At 29.5% G+C, this 20786-nt stretch overlaps 1 protein-coding gene across 1 annotated transcript in view; it reads left to right on the forward strand.

The window, feature by feature from the left end:
* Positions 1–20786, forward strand: part of LOC115876767 (platelet-derived growth factor receptor alpha-like) — a 270072-nt gene that overhangs the window by 199741 nt on the left and 49545 nt on the right. Inside the window, exon 4 of the mRNA XM_030892685.1 lies at positions 15739–15949. Within this exon, the coding sequence (XP_030748545.1) occupies positions 15739–15949 (211 nt within the window). The remainder of the gene's footprint in view (positions 1–15738; positions 15950–20786) is intronic.

Consider the following 20786-nt stretch of genomic DNA (forward strand, 5'->3'; position numbering starts at 1 on the left):
AACGAATTTCTTCACAAGATCCATTTTTGCCGTCAACGAAGATAAAAGCAAAACTTGAAGAAATGGGCTATCCACCAGTGAGTACAAGGACGATCCGACGTAAATTAGTTGACCAGAAGTTGTTTTCCCGAAGACCCGCCAAGAAACCACTGCTATCAAAAAAAAATGAAGGCCCGATTAGCATTTGCCAAGGAATATCTAAACTGGACTGTGGCACAATGGAAAAAAGTTTGTTTTAATGATGAATCAAAGTTTCATTTGGTGTCATCAGATGGAATTCAACATGTAAGAAGACCTCCCAACACACGATTGCTACCAAAGTACACGCGACCCACTGTAATGGTCTATGGGATGGGGCCTCTCCATAAAATTGAGGGCATAATGGATCGGTTTGGCTACAGAGACATTTTACAAAACCTTTTAGTGCCTTATTTGGACGAAACATGCCTCACAATTGGTTAAAAGGTTTTTGGAAGATGAAATGGTGACTGTTGTCAAATGGCCATCGCAATCCCCAGACCTGAATCCAATAGAAAATTTATGGGAAATTTTGGATCAACACATTAGGACCAAATTCTACAAAAATAAGCAAGAATTATTTCCAGCTTTGGAAGAGTCTTGGAAAATATCGATTTTTCTATAATTGAAAATCTTCTGGGATCCATGCCTAAGCGATGTCTGAAAGTAATTAAGAATAAGGGTTATTACACTAAGTACTAGCAAATTATAAGTTAATTTTTCAGTTTTTGTTAACATAAGATTTTTTTTTAATAAATATATATTTTGTTTATCTACTTTTGTCCAATAGTTTTTTCATTTTAAATTTTTTGCTACCTTATTAAAGCACATTTAAAAAAACAATGCTATTTATTTTTATAGCACTGACACTAGACTTCAAGTAAATATAGCTCAAATTTTAATTTTAAACATATTAGGAAAAACCCATTATTTTAACAAAGTTCATCCACTTATGGCCAATACTGTATACCCTTATTAACCATACAACCTCAATATTTTTATAAACAAAAATTCTAGTTATGCTTATAAAATAATATGGAATATGAAAAATCTTATATAGTTACATTTTTAAGAGAGAAAGACGTTTCCTTTTATTAAATCCTAAAATAAGGACATCTTCGATGACTACATCTTCGGAAAAACTAGGAGCATTATGTAAAAAGAAAAGAATAAAGTTATATTTTTATATAGCATATTTCTTGACGTTGTCTCCTATTTCTCTGTTCTTTATCTTAACGAGTGCTGAACTCAGTAAAGAAATGTGCGTTTACAACAATAATAAGAGCTATAATGAGGATATATTTTTTACATTTAGCTAGAGAATTGTCAGTCATTATTCACTGAATACCCTGTAACGAATAAATATTTTTCCAGCTCATCATTTAGAGAAAAACAAAATAAATTCTAAAGAAACTAAGTTTTTGTTGAATCATGACAAATAATAACTATTACAAATTATATATTCTCCGTTCAAATTAATCTTTCTCTAAGATGTCCGAAATAGTATTTAAGTAATAAGGGTAATATTATTATAGACCACTAATATTGAAAAAAATGTCTACCTCTGTGGCGGATTCATCTTCTATGTTCGTTAAAATCAAAAAAGCCATACTAACCTCATAGATGCCTGAGCAATACATTTATTTACATTGTATTAAAAAATCCTCTTTTATTTTTCGTTTAGAGGCTAATAACTAATATTGAGTTGAAAAAAAATGGGTATAAAAATTTAGAAAGTATGCCCCTTTGATAAAAAAGATAACATAAAAAACTGTGTGTTAAAAAAAACAGAGTTGGATCGAAACATAAAGAACTCTCTAAATTCTTATTTAAAAATAACGTGTTTGTAGTAGGATGAAAAGGTAGTACAAGAAGGTAATTTTTTTCTTTGTTAATACGTCTTTTACGGAGAATATAAAGTTAAATCAAGAAAGAAATATTTTCCGCTCTCTGAGACGGAAAAAAAGGTACGTCAAAAATGCAGGCACGGTCCAAAAAACAAAACTTCCCTAACAAAATTACGAAAAAACGTGCGAAGCCAAAATCTGAAAAAATTGCTGTCACTTTCTAGCTTATCAACAAGATAGCGACGCCTACCGTGTCCCTTTATGGCTTAATTGCGAATTAAAAAATAAGAAAAAAATTAAATGAAATTATGTAATTTCGAGAGCGACCGGCAAAATCTTTACCTTGATTAAAAATACAGTCTTGCAAATTGTGCCACTCTCTAACTTGTACTCCTCTCTGACAGGGTTCTTATCAAGTTAATTTCTTTTTTTTACTAGGGAAAAATCAACGGGGGGACTCATTTTAGATAAGATTTTATTTCGCTTATCACAAAGCTCAGATAAATACAATGTTTACGCGTTTTTTAAGTTTTTTTGGAGTTTATATCTGGATTTTTATTAAAATATTATATAGGAGAAGCCTTGCTATCCATAAAAATAAACAAAGCTTATTACATGATGAAGAACTGGACCAGAATCGTTCTGGTTACAACAAGTGGAAACCAACTTAAAGCGGAACTCAAGAACATGGAAGACCCCATCCATAACCTGGAATGGAAATCGTCCAACGGCCTAAGACACTCGGAGAAATTCCTCAGAACTTACGACCGAGAAAAATCAAGATTTTCCTTGGTTTAAGTAAGAACGACCTTCGAAATGTCACGGGGTTTTTAACAGGGCAGTCTCCGCAATGAACGCCTCAGTATATACAAGCTAAGAAACAGCAGCGAATACAGATTCTGTGGGGAAAATGGGCAAACACCAGAACACCTCATCATTGAGTGCGCCGAGACGACAACCATTCGTGCCATGAAGTATGGTACGACTGATATTTAACCTCTGTGGGGCCGTCTCAGATACTGGCTTTTCTCAAAACCCTGAGACTGTATGATAATTTATAACTCGTTGTAAATCAAGAAATGGGAACACAATAGATCTGTAAAGTCGCGATGATTGACCATCCTCCTATATATTCTACATGATGAAGGACACACCAGTGATAAAAATAAGAAAATTCAAACTAAATGTTTCAAAGAAATAGTTTTCTGGTGCGAATGAAATCAAATTATTAAAATGGCAGCTACTAAAAATAGAAAAATCTGTCCAGAGCGCACCAATGATAACGAAAGCTTTGGAATAGAAACCAATAAATTTCGAAAGTTTTAGAATACGAAAAGTTTTGATTTTAAATCTGAAAAGAAAAGTTAAATAGACCAAATTGTCTGAACGATATTGGAAATTAGTTTAGTATGGATTTCTGACATTAACTTAATATTTCGAAGATGTTCGGGAGCCAAACTTTTAGCTAAATTATCATATTGGTTTTATAGGCCACTAAAATCCCAATGCCTTCCTTCGGCATAATGGTCTAGAACGGGTAATTCGAAATATATAAAGGTTATAAACTGGAATTTATTTTACTAGTTCACTCTCTAATGCTAAATTGTTTAAAACAAATGCTTTCTGGTCGTTTCTGCATTTGATGTTCGACAATTACGTTCCATAGAAAATTATTGAACATGCTTATAACTCACTGTTTTAGCTCCAGCAAAATATTATAATATAATAAGAAATATACCAAGAGTGGAACTAGAATACTCTTCTGAAAAACATTTACTTGTGAAATAGTCTTCAAGAAAATTAAAAATTCAGTATTACAATATAACATTTCATAATTTCATATACCCTGAAACGCATTTCTTCAAAAAAAAAATCAGCAAAATAGTAGACAGATCTAGTAGAAGGAAATACTAGATCTGTTTTTATCGCTGTTTACAGCTCATCCTGAAACTAAACTTCTTAAATGTATATTTAGTTAATCAGGTATTTTTCAAACATAAACATACAGGGCGAATCTTAAGTAAGTGCAAATGTCTTTAGAGGTTGGATATTTCGAAAATAAATTGAAAATTTGGAATTTTTTTAATTTTCAGTTAAAAAACAGTAAAAACGGTAGTAGATTAAATTTACAAGAAAGAAAACCCAGAAAAGATCCAGTGGTTCTCAAAATTTTAATTTAAGCGAAAAATCATTTTTAATTTTCAAAGTAAAATATCCCGGTTATTTTGGACTTATTTGAAAAACGGCAAAGAGAAATTATATTTCTTTTTATAGATATCTACCAGCCCTGATAATATTTTTACTTGTTTAAGATTCACGCTGTATATACAGAAATATAGTTTGAGACTATACTTCTATATAGACAGTTTCACTGTCCTATAAAGTTTAGATTAATTCTAACTCAAAGACCTCAACTGGGCGTGTGTATATTCTCTAGAAAATAATGATTCGAACTAAACCACTTGTTAATACAATTGTCGGTTTTCATGTAAAATCACTGATTTATGACTAAGCGCTCAGAACGTTACAATTGATGCTTAAGATCATTGGTTATACGCAAACATAAACTCCAATCAGTGTAATCGTATTGTTGTATCTTTGTCACTCCCCAAGGAAAACATTGTTGCCAAAACTAGCCTTAATTAAATTTAGCAATCGATAGACATACAAGAATTACAGGTCAGTTGTCTCCCTCAGGATTTAGTAAGAGAAACTACTATTCTATTTTATTTAAAAAAATGCTATAATTGAATAAGCCTCTATAATATTAAGTAGCTGCTTTATAAAAAAGTATACAAAGATAATATATGTACATTCCCTTTAAAAGCTTTTTTATCGTTATATGTATAAAGAAAACAACTTTCAGCTATCTCATAATGGTTACAAAGGAAAGTTTTTTGCCTTCAAGAATTAAAGAATATTATTTGTTATTTTCTCGGTCTATCTTTAAAATGTTTCTTTAAGAATGCAAATGAGGCTTTTTGTGACGGATAAACGAAAATATTATCGTTGGCTTTTGTCTCGTTCTATAAGCTGTTTTCCTTAAATTACATCTAAATTTTACATATAAATGCAAAAATTCATTTCCACTTAAAAGTTGTATATTTTAGGAAAACATCTATTTATTTATAGTTCTGTTTGTATATAATATTATACACCTGTAAGTACATTATTGTCCAATTTATTTTATATATTTTACATCGTATGTTTTTACTTCGTCATTGTAGCTTCTCTGTATATGTCACTCCAAATATGTGAGAAAATTGTAAATATTAAATGCAGTATGTTAGTGTTATATAAAATATTATTGTTCAAACATTAATCATTAAAAATAGAATTTATATTTAAAAAAATATGGTTCTTCAAAATATATATATGTGTAAGCTATATAGAACATAATGTAATTTCTAGGGCAAGAATGGTTAGACAAACAAATAGATAAGCGAATATGATTCTGTATAAAATGATTTCTAAAGGTAGGATAAGCAACGTGAAGGAACAAGTAATAAATATAATTTATGAAATAAATTACGGGCTGCCAGTGTGCGATTTTATCGAACTGTGCATTCACTGCTGTTACTACAAGGAAATGTCACAAATCACGAATGTCCCCGGCTCAAATTGCTAAAATGCCGCTAAATTGCTACGTTTTATCACTGAGGATAATCTTTCTACGACCTATAAATATTCCTTTTGCTGATATCCACACCACCATAGGAAGCGTACAAAAAAATGAGCCTTTGTCTACACGTGGAACTTTCCTACTCTTCCTTTTTTCAATAAAGATAATGACAGATTTATTTTTCGCCTCTCCACTTTAATTGCAAAAACGTCAAAACATTTAAATCGCAATCTAGTGGATAAGTAATTTCCTTCCCTACATGCACACATTAACTAATCCATGTATATGAAAGCTCAAAGGGTTTTTTCGCCAATTTTGATGATTTTTTTTAAATAAAAGGTATATATTTGCAGTTTGTTTATAATTTACTAAATATTAAAAAATACCTGACACATACCTACCATACAATACCTTTGGAAATAAATTACTGGTCATTGTCAGTGGTGTATCATTTGTTGGTATATTCTTTGATAAATATATATTTTTTTTTAATACATAGTAATGTAGTCGAGGTGAAACGAGGACAAGATCGAGGAAAAAACTTGTTAATTGTAAACTCACACAAACTTGATTGTTTGTGATATCTTCTTAAAGGGATGTTCTCGTTAAACAAAAATTAAACGTTAAATCTAGATTTCGAAGAGAAGGTGTCCGACAATGTTTACCCGACAAACAAGAACAATATATCGCTAAAATTAAACGAGATTGTGATGGCGCAGTTTGTTTGCTTAAGTTGTTCTAGATAAATAAACCTCTATCTAGGGTCTCTATTCGGTCAGTTCTCATTATAAATTTCTAATGAACGCCGTACAAATTTTCACCTTATCTTGCTGTTTTATGTTCCAATCCCATGTTGGCAAGGACTTTCAGCTAATCAATAGTACAGATAACAAATTCTATTTGAAAATAAATGACAGTTAAGAAAATGTAAATCTATTCATACAATCCAAAAATTATGAACAAAACATAATTTGACAGTGTATGATAACCATTTTTTCGTTGAATATTTTCTGATTTCGAACATAAAATAGTTTATTTTAAGATATCTGCCTACATATGGCCCACTTTTGTACTTTTTAAAAAGATTTGAATGACTAAAGCTTAAGAAACAAGTACTAAACAAAATGTAAAAAGTTTTAAAGTGCTTATAAGTTTGATTCCATTATGTTTTCACTGAATATTAGATATTTCTTTTATAACTGTATTTAAGTTAAAAGAAGTTTTATATAAGTGTTCAAATAAAACAATTATCAGTAATTTTAATTAGACTGTCTTTTAAAATAAATATTTTTGATATGGTTTCTACTTAATAGTGCTGTGCCTTTCTTTCGTGGACTATAAATCTATGTAATCCAAACCAACGCGTTAGTACTATCAATTTCGGAGCTATTATAGAAAATAATATTAGGTTTTTCCTGTATAAAAACCTAGAAGCGATTATTCTGGCAAATTTTACGTCCAACGGAGAGAATAGCCCTTTGTTATATCCCAAATACTAAATTAATGGCTAACTTCAGTCTACATATACATACACACGCCTTTCGCCTTGACACGTATAACATATACGAAATTTTAATATTGAAAAAGAAATCTAAAATACTCTCGCAACAATGGAAATTGTAAATGTATGGCCCTCTAATGACGTGGAACAAATCAGAGGCATTAATCAATATTAAAAGACCTTAATCCACCTACATTTAATTTTTAAAGAACGTTTATTTATATTTAATTTGTTTTAGAGTTCTATTTCACAGAGAGACTTAGTATATAAATTAAATAATTTTCTTTTAGACTATTATCAAAATTTTTGTTAGAAATTATACTCACCGAGGTCCAATCATATTTATAGTTGTTTTGTTGTTGAAAAATGAAGTAAAGAACTTAAAATTAGGCCAGAATTATTCGACAAAAATGGGTTGCCTGCGATGCGAAATAAAGTTTTTAACTTATTTGAGATCATAGATCGTTACACGGGCACGAACAGGAAATTTTGCGGTCTAAATATGTTCAAGATAATACCTAGCCGATTTGATATATCCCCTGTAATTTTCGTGAAAATCTAATAGTTCACACCGGTCTAATTTCTATTATAATAATAGCGTGAAACTTGGTTATAGATGGCGCTATACTCGCATTACCAACTAGGGTCAATCTCTATTCAAAATGCATACCTTCAGTTCGTATGAGAATGTCATAAAATTTGCAAATAAAATTTTACTTTTATTTATATTCTGTGATAAACTGAATCATGAATCTCTATTGCCTATTAGTCTAAATATATTCCAATTTTTATACTTGTTTCTAAGAAGAAAATAAATACGTCGAGGTACGACGTATTTTTTTTAACAAATAAGTACGTCAGCTATTTTATAGACATAACAAAAATACCTCAAGATATTAATGTTGAATACTGGTAAAATATTTATTTTCTTAAAATTGGAATAAATGAGGAAAAAAAATAAGTTTAAAATGCGAAGTATTATTTCTTGAGTTAATAAGTACGTCAGGATTTTTTAGACGTAATTTCTGAAAGAAATGTCAAGGCTTTTGACAGGACAATCTTATTGCAAGTTAAGTCTATAGGCGTATATGTTATTTACGACGTATTCTTTACTGGGCAAAATTAATTATACAAGTACGTGGAACAGTGTTACCAATGTTACTTTTACCTGCAAAGTAAGAGACAATAAGCTTCGATAGCAAATTTTAATTATCTTTAAACTTAACGCCGCTTTTATCCGGCAATAATTCATGAATTTTTCATGGGTCATTAGCGTGTGTACGTTCGAACTTTTGTTTTATTTCCTTCAAATAATTTTACTTCAAACAGATAAATAATCGTTTTCCGATAGTAGATCCTCGAGCTGTGTCCTAAGGATTTTTATCTTATTCGAATATTCGCAACATTCGCTCTGTCGAATCTCAAAAATTAATCTCTTTATACGTCTTTTATACTTTCATTTTTTTTTATCTTTAAATATTATGAAAATTAATTTTATATTATTCATTCAGGTACCTAGAACACATGATAAAATGCACAATTATTGAATATTTTTTGATTATTTGTAGCGATCACCGTTGACCGGTTTTCTATATAATGATCTACATACACAGATTCAATTAAATTACCAATTGTTAGCACAAAGCGGTTTTATTTTCAATGAATTGTTAAATTGCGCAGAAATTTTAATAATTATTTCTGTTGCCTTTTATAAATGAACAGGATAAAATTAAAATTGCTCATACGCTCGTTTCCAAAATACCAAAATGATTTCTTCCTACACTCAATTCGGATATTTATCAATAGCCAATAAATTTGTTGTAATGTGACATTTTAAATATTTCCATAATAGGGAAACAAGCTTACAAAACATAATAAACTCTAAAAATAAGTTATTAATCCCTTTTATATTTTATTTCAATTTTTCGTTTGTGATAAAGTATTTTTAATACAAAATGTTTTAGTCATTCGTCTTGCTATTACTTGCTAATTAAAAGGTATAGAATAAGAAAAGATGTGTCATTGTGATCTTTGAGAATGATATTAACTGGGGAAGGTTCATCATCAAAAATAGCTCAAAAACAGGGGTTTAGAAAATTAATTTTCCCAAAAAATTGAGGTATCTAACCCTCTAATAGTCTATATTCTGAATCTACATAAAATTTTCTACAACTGTTGGAATTTCCATAATTTTATGCCTATGATTACTGTCTTTCTAAGACCCAAGTAAAAAATTGTCATAAAAATTGGCGATTTTCGCCATGCCACCGATTTTGTTAAAACTACCGTTATTTACTAATTAACAGGCGTAGAATGAGAAAATATAGGCCATTGTAGTCTTATGATAACAGCAATAGATGTAACGGACGATTTAACCATCATCAAAAATAGTCCAAAAACAAGAGTTCAAGAAATTAATTTTCTCACAAAACCAAGGTATCTAAGCCTTTAATGGTGTATATATTCTGAATCTACATAAAATTTCCTACAAAAAATGTTGAAATTTGCGTAATTTTATGACTATGTTTACTATCTTTCTAAGGCCTTAGAAGAGGTGCAAAAAATAGCCAAAAATTTGTCATTTTTTCGACTTTTTTCCATACATATAGTCATCAAAATTGACGATTTTTGTCATGCCACCGATTCTGCTAAAATATGTTGTTATTTACCAATTAAAAGGCGTAGAATAAGTACGACAACAGTTAGTTGTGGAGAAAGTATTAACCAATCATCAAAAATAGCTCAAAAACAAAAGATCCTACAAATTCCTATGTATTCCTATTCCTAGATTCCTACAAATTCTGATATATAAATGTGAAAGTATCGAAAACAGGACCTAAAAATTAACATTCAAAATCATTTTTTTTTCTTTTAAAAAAATCTCGTGAAAATTTCGAAAAAAATTGTTGTTATGAATAGAGTTTTTGCGTGTACAAATATTCACAAATTCAAAACAAAATGAAGAACACACTAAAGAAAAGTAGCGTTAATATTATGCAATGGAATAGCTATGTTTTCTTCTGCTTTTTATTTGCTTTCTTTCAAACACGGCATTTATATGCATGGCTTCAGCCTTAAAATATCTTTTGCTAGGGCCAAATATACATATATTTTATATTCTATAGATATCCCTTAATTTTTCATCTCATTTATCAGACAGTTAATTTATTCCTATGTATGCGCTTCTTAGTTAATGTTTATTTATTTATAAGATTTATAAATAAAACAAGAAAAAATATGTTGCTTGAAAATGTATACAATATAAAGTCACTGAAAATGTTATGTAGGTTATTCGAAAACACATTTATCAAAAATACATTGATTCATGGGGTTAGTGGTATTTTCCCAATGGCCAATATACGGCTAAGAATTGTTATATGCGTCAAGATAAGAATTTGTTAAAATTTATTATATCTCAAATATGTATTTTTGTCCCTTTAAAGAATTACAAGAATGCCGAGTTAAATTTATTTTCTGGAAAAATGATTTGATATTTGTCTTGCTCAAAATAATTAAACATTTTATTATATATTTAGTATTATAAAATTAACTATGAACAATTCCTGTTATATATTTAATTAATCTCAATTAAAATTAAATAAAAAAGGCAAAATTCATAAGAGAGAGAAATACATGACCTAAATTTCAGAGTTTGCAATAATTATTTTATAAAATGCTACGGAATTTATCGACATTTTCTAAGCTCATAATTATCTTGCCAATTAAAAAAGGACTTTGCCAGTTATTAATTAAAAAAATACCTTTCATAGTGGCATTAAAGCATTTCTTTAATATAATTTTCCTTGCCTCGTATTACAAAAAGAATAGGAAATGTATTTAATCCAGGTAGAGTGTATTTTTTTAAAGAAAAATCGGGGAAATAACTTTTTTGTTGTTGTTTTATTTTCCTCTGCTAAAAATAAATATAACATATTTTTATAACTAACACCACTCTATTGTTTAATTCAATATTTTTATTTGCCTGTTTTTCCAGCATGTAAATAAAATAAAACGATTTATTTTTAAAAAGTTAATGGGAAAAGTTTTTTTTATTTAACAGGCTTTTAGTGTAGGCTAATGGGTAGAAAAATGTGTAACTAAAAAATAATAGACATATTCTTTTATATACTGTATTTATTTTTCTGTTTTAAAAATAATATGCCATAGAATGATTTATTTAAAATGTCAAAAAACACACTTCACAAAAAAAGAATAATGTAAGGAAGTATTTTATTATTAGTTTCTTTGTTCCTAGCTTTTGTATACTGCTACAAAGATTTTTATCCTGATGTGAATTTAATAAAAAACCACAACTACTGTTACAAATAAACGTATAATTAAAAGTCCATAATAACTCAGGCTTTGGAATACAACAGGAAAAATATAATTTGTTTAGTATTGTAAGTATATTCATCGGTAGTAACAGTGCAACAATCTTAGGTACAGGGTGATTTAGGGCTTCCGAAAAAACTCTGTATTAGGTTTTTGGTTTGGTTGGTGAAATTTAGTGGCAAAAAAATATATAGTATTTCATTTATAAATATACGACTTTGGTTTGAAAATATGTTTGAATGACGCTATATGTTGACATAAATATTTTCAAAATGTGCGTTACCATGCCCCCATTATAATAATAAGCCTGAAAGACCCTGTATATCAGGATAAAAAAGAAGTGTTTTTCATGTATATTCTTTTTTATGGTCATCAAAGTGAAGAAGTGAGCCGTTGTGAGTACGTTTTTATATCTCTTTTCGATATAAAATGTCAGGCTGTAAGAAATTACGGACTGATTCGAAATATAAAAGCAATAAATTTGATTCCTCTGCCCGGACGTACTACATGAAACACATAAGGAATTGATAAACTTGGAAAATCAGTACTGGAGCGTAAAAGGCTGGACCACAGATAATGCCGAGAACAAAAAGCACAGGCACTTGACCATAAAGATGGCCGCTAAAGCGAAGCTAACGGAATACAAATGATGTAATAGGAATACGTGGGATTAGCCAGTTCGCCAATAGATTCCAGCTTAGCGGCAAGCTTTACTTAATCTATTCATTTTAGATGCACTAAATTGATCCGGAGAATTAGATTATTTTCGCTTTGCTTTCCTTTTTTCCAAATGCATTTTAGAGCATTTTTTTGTTTTTAAATTAAGCCCATTTCGTTTTAAATTCCTATGCGTAGATGCCATAAAAATAGTACCTACTCGGTTAGTTATAATATACAATGCTGAAATATTTCAACAAAAAAGTCACTACAGTGATTACAGCTAAAAAATTGGAGGACAGTAATTAAATACGTCCACTAAACGTAAAAAATACGACGTTTTATTTTTGACAGATAAATACGTTAGTGCTTTTAATAAATACGTCAATATTTTGATAAAACCTATGAATAAAACGTTGAAATTAAATAAATGAGTAAATAAATACGTCGGTCTAACCTCCAAAGTAGTTATATCCAATGCCAAAACCTACTATTGTAAAATCTGGTTTATCCTGTCAAATAAAGTGCTGTTAAAATATATTTAGTATCTTTTAATTAGAAGAAACGGGTAAATAAATAAGCGCTGAAGTCATTCAAAGTAGCGATGGGAACTATCGAATGAATTAGACTATCGAATGGTTAATGAATGAATGATTTCAACTATCGAATGGTTTTATTCGAATAAAATCATTCATTCATTTGTATACTAAAGCATATGTGACAACCTCGCCGTGCGACTAAATGGTTATCGTTGAGCCACGACTATCGAATGCTTTTGATAAATGAAATTTAGTATTCGTTTGATTTTTTGTATCCGTCAGTGCATTATTAGTTCTTCCAAATTCTTATAACTTCGCCGTATAAATACTGTGCTATTTTTGCGTTTATTAAAATAGTTAAAATACTTAAATAGTACTTATTTTTAATTTTATTTATTGACGATTGAGTGCATGTGCAGGTGGTCAAAATTTTTCCGAAAATTTGTGTGATTTTCCGTAGTCCGATCTTTCAATTATTTAATTTTATATGGTCTATTTTTTAATGAGAAATTTTGAGAAGTAGCAATTTTTAAGAGAGATGAGATGAACTTACAATTAATTTTAAAAATACATATTTGTATTTTAGATGTTTTAATAATATGAATTAGTTGAACTTAATAATCATATTTTAGTAATGTGGTTAAGTAAATGGGGTTATCGAACTCAAACTATGGGGTGAGAAAACTAAATTGAAAGTTTTATACGTGCCAATTTAAAAAAAAAGTTAACGATGTTTGTATTTTGTTTATGCTAATTCTCTTACATGTAGTTTTTTGCGAAGAAATATTTCATTTATTTTTTAAAGTAAAAGCCAGTAAAAGTAAATATAATTTTTAAATAGTAATATAAAGCACCTAATATAAATAATTTTGATTTCTAATTTTTTTTATATTTTCCGTCCATTACACTGCATGCTTAGAAAATTAATAAATGTTTATATTTCATGATTTTAAAATTTGTTGTTAATATAACAAATTAGTTCTGTAATTATTATAATTTAATAAACCAACGTTGCCACACACAAAAAATTTAGAGACTATATTATTTTTAAATAGGATCTAATATAAATAATTTTGACATCTAATTTCTTGTTTATATTTTGCTACTACTTAAAAAAAAATTTATATTAAATGATTTTAAATTTTGTTGTTAATAGGTATAACAAATTATTACTGTTATTATTATTTATTAAACCAGTCTTTGCTTAAAAACATTAAAAATCATTCTCCTGCATCCAAAATAACAAGTATTATTGCAGTGTAACAACAGAATATTAATAAAAAAAAATGCAGAATATATAGACATACTGTCCCTAACTAACTAAAGCCAAACAATAATATTCTTTGCTAATATAAACTAATACCAAAATATGGCAACAGCGCCCTTCATAATGTATTTTCTGTGTAAATACTAGCACCTCAATAAAAAAAATAATGTGCCTTTATCTATATCTGACTCCGCAAAAATCAAACATGCCGGCTTCTCATAGCAATGCCACCGACCGCTGTCGGGTTTCTCGGAAAGAAACCTACGTCGCCGGGCGACAACTAAAATTCAGTTAATATTTTATTATAATCGATCCTGACGAATAAATGAATTTCATAAATGAATGAATTTTATAAATGAATGGTTTTTGCTGCCGAATTACTCGAATACATTATTTCAAGGCAGATGACGGATCTATTCGATAATTTTTATTCGAATAGTTTTCAACGAATGTTTTCTTACTAACTATCGAATTATTCGAATGAATTGCAACTATCGAATGTTTCGATAGTATTCATTCGATAGTTCCCACTACTAATTCAAAGTATTTATGAATAGCTTTTATTATCAAAATTATAACAATAAATACGTCAACTTTAAAATTGGGAAAATAAATATGCCAATAACAACGTATTCATTTCTAAATAATAAGCACGTCAACGCTTAGGGTATAAATACGTCTATAATACGTTTATGTACGACGTATTTATTTATCAGAAAAAAAATGCATCAGCGCCAAAATATTTAATCATTAAATCTGTTTTAATATTACCAAAAATATAGCTCTCTTGTCTTTATTAATTTTAAAAATTGAAAAATAAAAAAGTCTAAAACGACGCATTTTCTTTTGAGTGAAATTTGAAGCAGACTATCAAACACTATCTTTTTTTATCTATATAACTATATAGAATGTAAAAATCAACGTTGATAACAGGGCTAGTGAGTACTATAAATATTATTAACATCGGTGAGTTAATCTTCTAAAGAAAAAGAAATTTGAAATTTGAAATATCGCGTCTCTAATTGGATGGCGTTTAATTATGTTAAAACTGTGGAAACTTTCTAAGAGTACGAATAACTAGATAGAGAAAAAAAGAGGCTGCGATAATACAAGTAGCGTTCACAAAGTAAAATATTATCCTAACTATTAATAATGCGTTATTCTTCTGAGAATTGAATAATATTAAATTTGGAAAGTTTCGAAAATGAAGACCTAGTTCTGAGAAATTATTCGAAAGCGCTAATTCGTCATGCTATAGAAAAGTTTGAAAAATGTCGGATAAAAATCTACAGTTTTTAAAAAGTTCCAAGCACTTTGCCGGAGACGAAAATACGTTTCCAACAATTAGGGGATGCTTTAGAAAAAGTTGCCATATCACACGCTTATATTGAAGAGGCCATTTTTCAAACAAAATCTTCGAATAAAGGAAAATGCAAAGGAGAGATAAAAATGCCTACGCTTCAACCCTTATAGTATAAAATATGAGGTAAACAACGGGTTGTGTGTTCTCAGTTCCATTTTATCTCTCTGCCAAATAAGTTTAGTCAAATTCGAAAACAGTTTAGATATAAATAGTAAGTACAAAATCCCTTTAAAGTCGATATCAAAAAAAAAACGAAAAATAATTAAAGAATATAAAAACAAATAATAATATGATCCTATCCAAAACTCACCCTGTCATATTCAAACTCACTTCTACAAGTTTCCTAAACAAAAATACAAAATATAATATAAAACCCGTCGTCAGGCTTCTTTTAAACTGTCTTGAACTAGGAAACTAATAAATCATTTTAGCAAAGCGTGAGATTTCAGTGAAATAAATTAGATATGATGCTAGTTTTAAAGAAATAAATTTAAAAACTTACTGAACATCGGGGCAGATGTATAGATTTAATATTTTTAGAACTATTAACAGAAGTTGAATTAGTATTTAATGGGTATTTGATTTATTTCAGGTATCTTGGATACGTAAGAGAGATCTGCATATATTGACAGTGGGTATTCTGACCTACACCAATGACCAGCGATTTCAGTCACTCCACACTGACGGTTCTGACGAATGGACTTTGAAAGTGACATCGCCACAGACTAGAGATTCTGGAATATACGAATGTCAAGTCAGCACTGAACCGAAGATCAGTCAGGCCTTCAAACTAAATGTCGTTGGTAAGTATTTTATGTAATTAGCAAGCCCCTTTCGCTTAATCTCAGCAATAAAAAGGAAATTTATATTTTTTGTTACTACTAGGACCAATTTCTTTTTTTTTTAAGAGAGATATATTTTTATGGGCCTCTCTCTGTGAATCTTGGCGCATCAGCAAAAGTTTATATACTAAAAATATGGGCATAAAGACCGCAATACTGCCAAGCTATATCTTTTATTTTTTCTTTGCGCTTTTCTCCCTTTCGTCGAAACATTAATATAAAAATAAATAGGAAAAAGGTTTGGACTGCCTGGAATTGTCCATAACCGAATTGGATAATTGGCGCAAAAGATTCACGTATCTGGATTGATTTTGATATTTTACGGGAAGAAGGTTTCGAGTAGATACAACAGGTTTTAGATAAATTTATATCAATAAATATCAGTTTTGTTATGACAGATACTTTATTAGTATTTTAATAAAGCACGCTTTTAGATGTTTCAAAAAACTTTTAATAAGAGTAACTTTAACTCAACATATATGTTTCGGCTTGTTAGGCCTTTTTCAAGAGTTTTTTAAGAACTAATCGTCTAACTACACTGTAACTATATATATTTACTATGGGGGTGGGTTCAGAGAGTTTACAATAGGGGGTAATAAAAAAATGTGTTTAGAAATCCTTGTTGGTCGTTAACATTATTTTTCGTTTTTAACAGATTTTAGTATTTCTAACTGTTCAATGTAATTTAAGCGTCTACATCTTTTGTTTCTCTGTGTAGTAACTTAATTGAGTTTTCATTAATTTTGTGATTATTTACTATACAATGAGTTGCAAGACCAGAACTATGCTGAGATTATTAATAGACTTTACATGTTCTTTAATCCTTATATCTAAATTTCTACCTGTTTGGCCTATGTACACGGCATCACAATCATTGCAATCCACCCTATATACACCCGACTTATTTTGACATTAGTTTTGTCTTTATTATTTAATAAAATTTGACCTAAATTTCTTTTATTTATGTTAATAGTTTTACATCCTATTTTATTGAGGATTATTTGATATTTTGTTAGTTAAATTAGAATGTAGTTTAAAAGTCGATAATTGTTATTGTCTTTAGAATTGGCGGAATAAAAATTTTCATTAATATTTTCTTTGTTTTTCTTTTAGCATATTATCAATAAGGGAACACTTATATCCATTGTTGATGGCGATTTGTTTAATAATATTTAACTCTTTTTTAAAATTCTCTGGGCTCAGTGGAAACATTACTAATCTATGAATTAAACTATGAAAGGGTGACATTTTGATTTGCCAGGATTGGTGTGATTGGCTATGTATTACAGTGTCTGTGGTAGTGGGTTTTCTGTAAATATCAAATTGTAATCTATTAGACTGTTTTTTAACACCATCAATTTTCTTGATGTTACAATTATAAAACAGTCTAATAGATTACAATTTGATATTTACAGAAAACCCACTACCACAGACACTGTAATACATAGCCAATCACACCAATCCTGGCAAATCAAAATGTCACCATAGTTTAATTCATAGATTAGTCCACTGTTTCCACTGAGCCCAGAAATTTTAAAAAAGAGTTAAATATTATTAACAAATCGCCATCAACAATGGATATAAGTGTCTCATTGATAATAATGCTAAAGATTCGCAAACAAACAAAAACAATATTAATGAAAAATTCATTCTTATTCCGCTAATTCTAAAGACAATAAAAAATTATCGATAATTAAACTACATAATAAAAGAAATTTAGGTCAAATTTTATTAAATAATAAAGACAAAACTAATGTCAAAAATAGAGTCGGTGTATATAGGTGGATTGCAAATGATTGTGATGCCGTGTACATAGGCCAAACAGGTAGAAATTCTAGATATAAGGATTAAAGAACATGTAAAGTCTATTAATAATCTCCAGCATAGTTCTGGTCTGCAACTCATTGTATAGTAAATAATCACAAAATTAATGAAAACTCAATTAAGTTACTACTGAAGAGAAACAAAAGGTAGACGCTTAAATTACATTGAACAGTTAGAAATACTAAAATCTGTTAAAACGAAAAATAATGTTAACGACCAACAAGGATTTCTAAACACATTTTTATTACCCCTATTGTAAACTCTCTGAACCCACCCCCATAGTAAATATATATAGTTACAGTGTGTTAGACGATTAGTTCTTAAAACTCTTTGAAAAAGGCCTAACAAGCCGAAACATATATGTTGAGTTAAAGTTACTCTTATTAAAAGTTTTTTGAAACATCTAAAAGCGTGCTTTATTAAAATACTAATATTTCAACGATGTTTCACAAGGAACCAACCACAGTTTCAGTACTACAGATACTTTATTCCAGTAGTATTTTCTTTAATATACATGTGTTAAAATGTTGCCTGAAAATCAAATCGAAGCAACGACTTCTTCTACATCCCATTTAATCGCGGAACTAGTGCTTTCCCCCTTAAATTGGCTCATATAGTGCCAACTTAGTTTCAGAAAATCAGGTTAAGCTAAAGCCCGGTACACAATAAAAAGTTTAAGGGCTTTAATAAAAACGTAAACTCACACATGTAACTGCGAGCATTCAACTATAAAAAGGTGACGACATAAAGACCTATATGACCCTCTTTCTTTTTGATAAAGTGTTTGTCAAAAATGTGCTTTAATTTTTATATTTTTAATAAAATGTTGGACTTTTAATACTGAAAAAGTAGAGATAAAAAAATAAAGACATATAGAAAGCAAAGTTTTCGTATTTCTCCATCTTGGGACTGATATTGAAAAGAAAAAAAAAATATGGACTAAACAAATAATAATGCTCTTTGATGTTGAAACCCACTTAAATTGCTTTTATTCAGAGTAAAGAAAATATTTTTTCTACCATTCCCCAAAAGTCATTTAAGTTATCAAAAAACGTATACCGGGTGGTGCATCCTCGTTGGAAACGCATGCAAATTTTGAACTGTCCAGTTATTGGCTCTCCTGTTAATTTTACAGCGAACTGGTAAAAAGGTTTTTTATATTAATAAGTTTAGGTTTAATAGGTTATTACATGCAAATTTTGAACAACCCGATTTTAGCTAATTTTTAGGAAAAACTGGATCTATTTTTAATTTAAAACTAAACAAAAGGTAACAATGCCAATACCTTAAGTTGTCGACCTATACAGGATGAGTCTTAAATAAGTGTAAATATTTTCAGAGCTGGTATATCTCGATAAAAAAAACATATTTTCCCTTTACCTTAAATTTAAAAAACTTTTTGGGTTTTCTTTCTTGTAAATATAATCTACTACCTACGTTGCCAAATTATCAAGAATTATGTCTTCAACTTAAAAATAAAATAAAAAACCAAATTTTGAAAACTTTTTTTCGCGAAAAAAAACTCATAGACGTGTGTCTGGGACCGAAATATACTAGCCCAAAAAATATTTGTACTTATTTAAGAATCACCCTGTATAATTTTCTCAATGTCAAATTGTAAATTCCTAAACTAAATAAATAAATAAATAAATGCCTTTATTGTCAAAAAATTTTTCAATTTGTAGACAAAGGTAAACTAACAAACAAAGTAAAAAAACAAGGTACACAAACAAACAAACAAAAGATAATACAAAACATTATACAAATAATATTGTCAGTCTTATTGTTAAAATAAACATTTATAAATGTTTATAATGTCAAAGAACAAAAAATAAAAATAATATTCAAAAAATATTTAGCTAGTTTATAGTAAAATATCAATGACCTCTAAATAAGTTCATTTCGATGTCATTAGTAAATATAGCAATAACAAACATTAGACCAGTGTTTACAAAATCAAATTTGATTTTCAAAATATAATTCATTTACGGCGTAGAAAGCCTTGTCTAGTAAATAAGAGTTCAATGCTTTGCGAAATGAAAAAAATGATGTTATGGATTTGATTTCAAATGGCAGGTGATTGTGCATTTTTTCGAGCTGTATAATATTGAACTTTTAACTAACTCTGAGCGTGGGTAGGTAGATAAAGATCTTGCTCCGCGTTCCTGAGTGGATAACTGTGAGATGGCCTTTCATGAGAAGCTGATACATGTTTACGTATTAGGCAAACGGATTCAAATATAAATAAGGAAGGAAGAGTCAATATTTTTAATTTTTTAAAAAGTCCCGGCAATGAGTTCTGCTGTTTAGTCCCAGTGAATATCGAACATCTCTCTTCTGGAGCCTGAAAATGCGGTCAAATTGAGTCGCACAACACGTACCCCAGAATGGAAGGGCATATCTGAGGTGCGACTCAAAAAGTGCATAATAAACAGTTCTAGCCACTGACAAGTTAAGCTCCTTAGAAACAGACCTTAATGCAAAACAGGCAGAGCTCAATTTTTTTTTTCGACAAAGCTTCGATATGTATGTCCCATTTCAGAGAATTGTCCACAACAAGCCCTAAGAATTTTACAGACTTGACGACGTCAATGGTGGTGTTGTTAAGTACAAAAGGCTGCAACGAGTTTTTATACGACAAAGCTTTAGTTTTAGAAATGTTGAGACTCAGGAGGTTCGAATCGCACCAAGATTTAATGGTGATTAAGTGCCGTGATGTCCTTGTTGCTCCAAGTGAAGCTAGTGTCGTCCGCAAAAAGACATATTTTGCAACTGATGTTTATGTTAGCAATGTCGTTAATAAAAAGAAGAAACAAAATAGGGCCTAGTACTGAGACTTGTGGTACTCCACATTCTATTGGCTTGCTAGAAGACAACGTGGTATCCACCCTCACAAGTTGACTTCTGTTGCTCAGATACGACTTAAACCATTCGAGAGATGATCCCCTGAACCCATAGTGCTGCAGTTTATTAA

This window comes from Sitophilus oryzae, unplaced genomic scaffold (assembly GCF_002938485.1).
Source record: "Sitophilus oryzae breed Bouriz unplaced genomic scaffold, Soryzae_2.0 scaffold_1440_pilon_pilon, whole genome shotgun sequence".
Lineage (NCBI taxonomy): Eukaryota > Metazoa > Arthropoda > Insecta > Coleoptera > Curculionidae > Sitophilus > Sitophilus oryzae.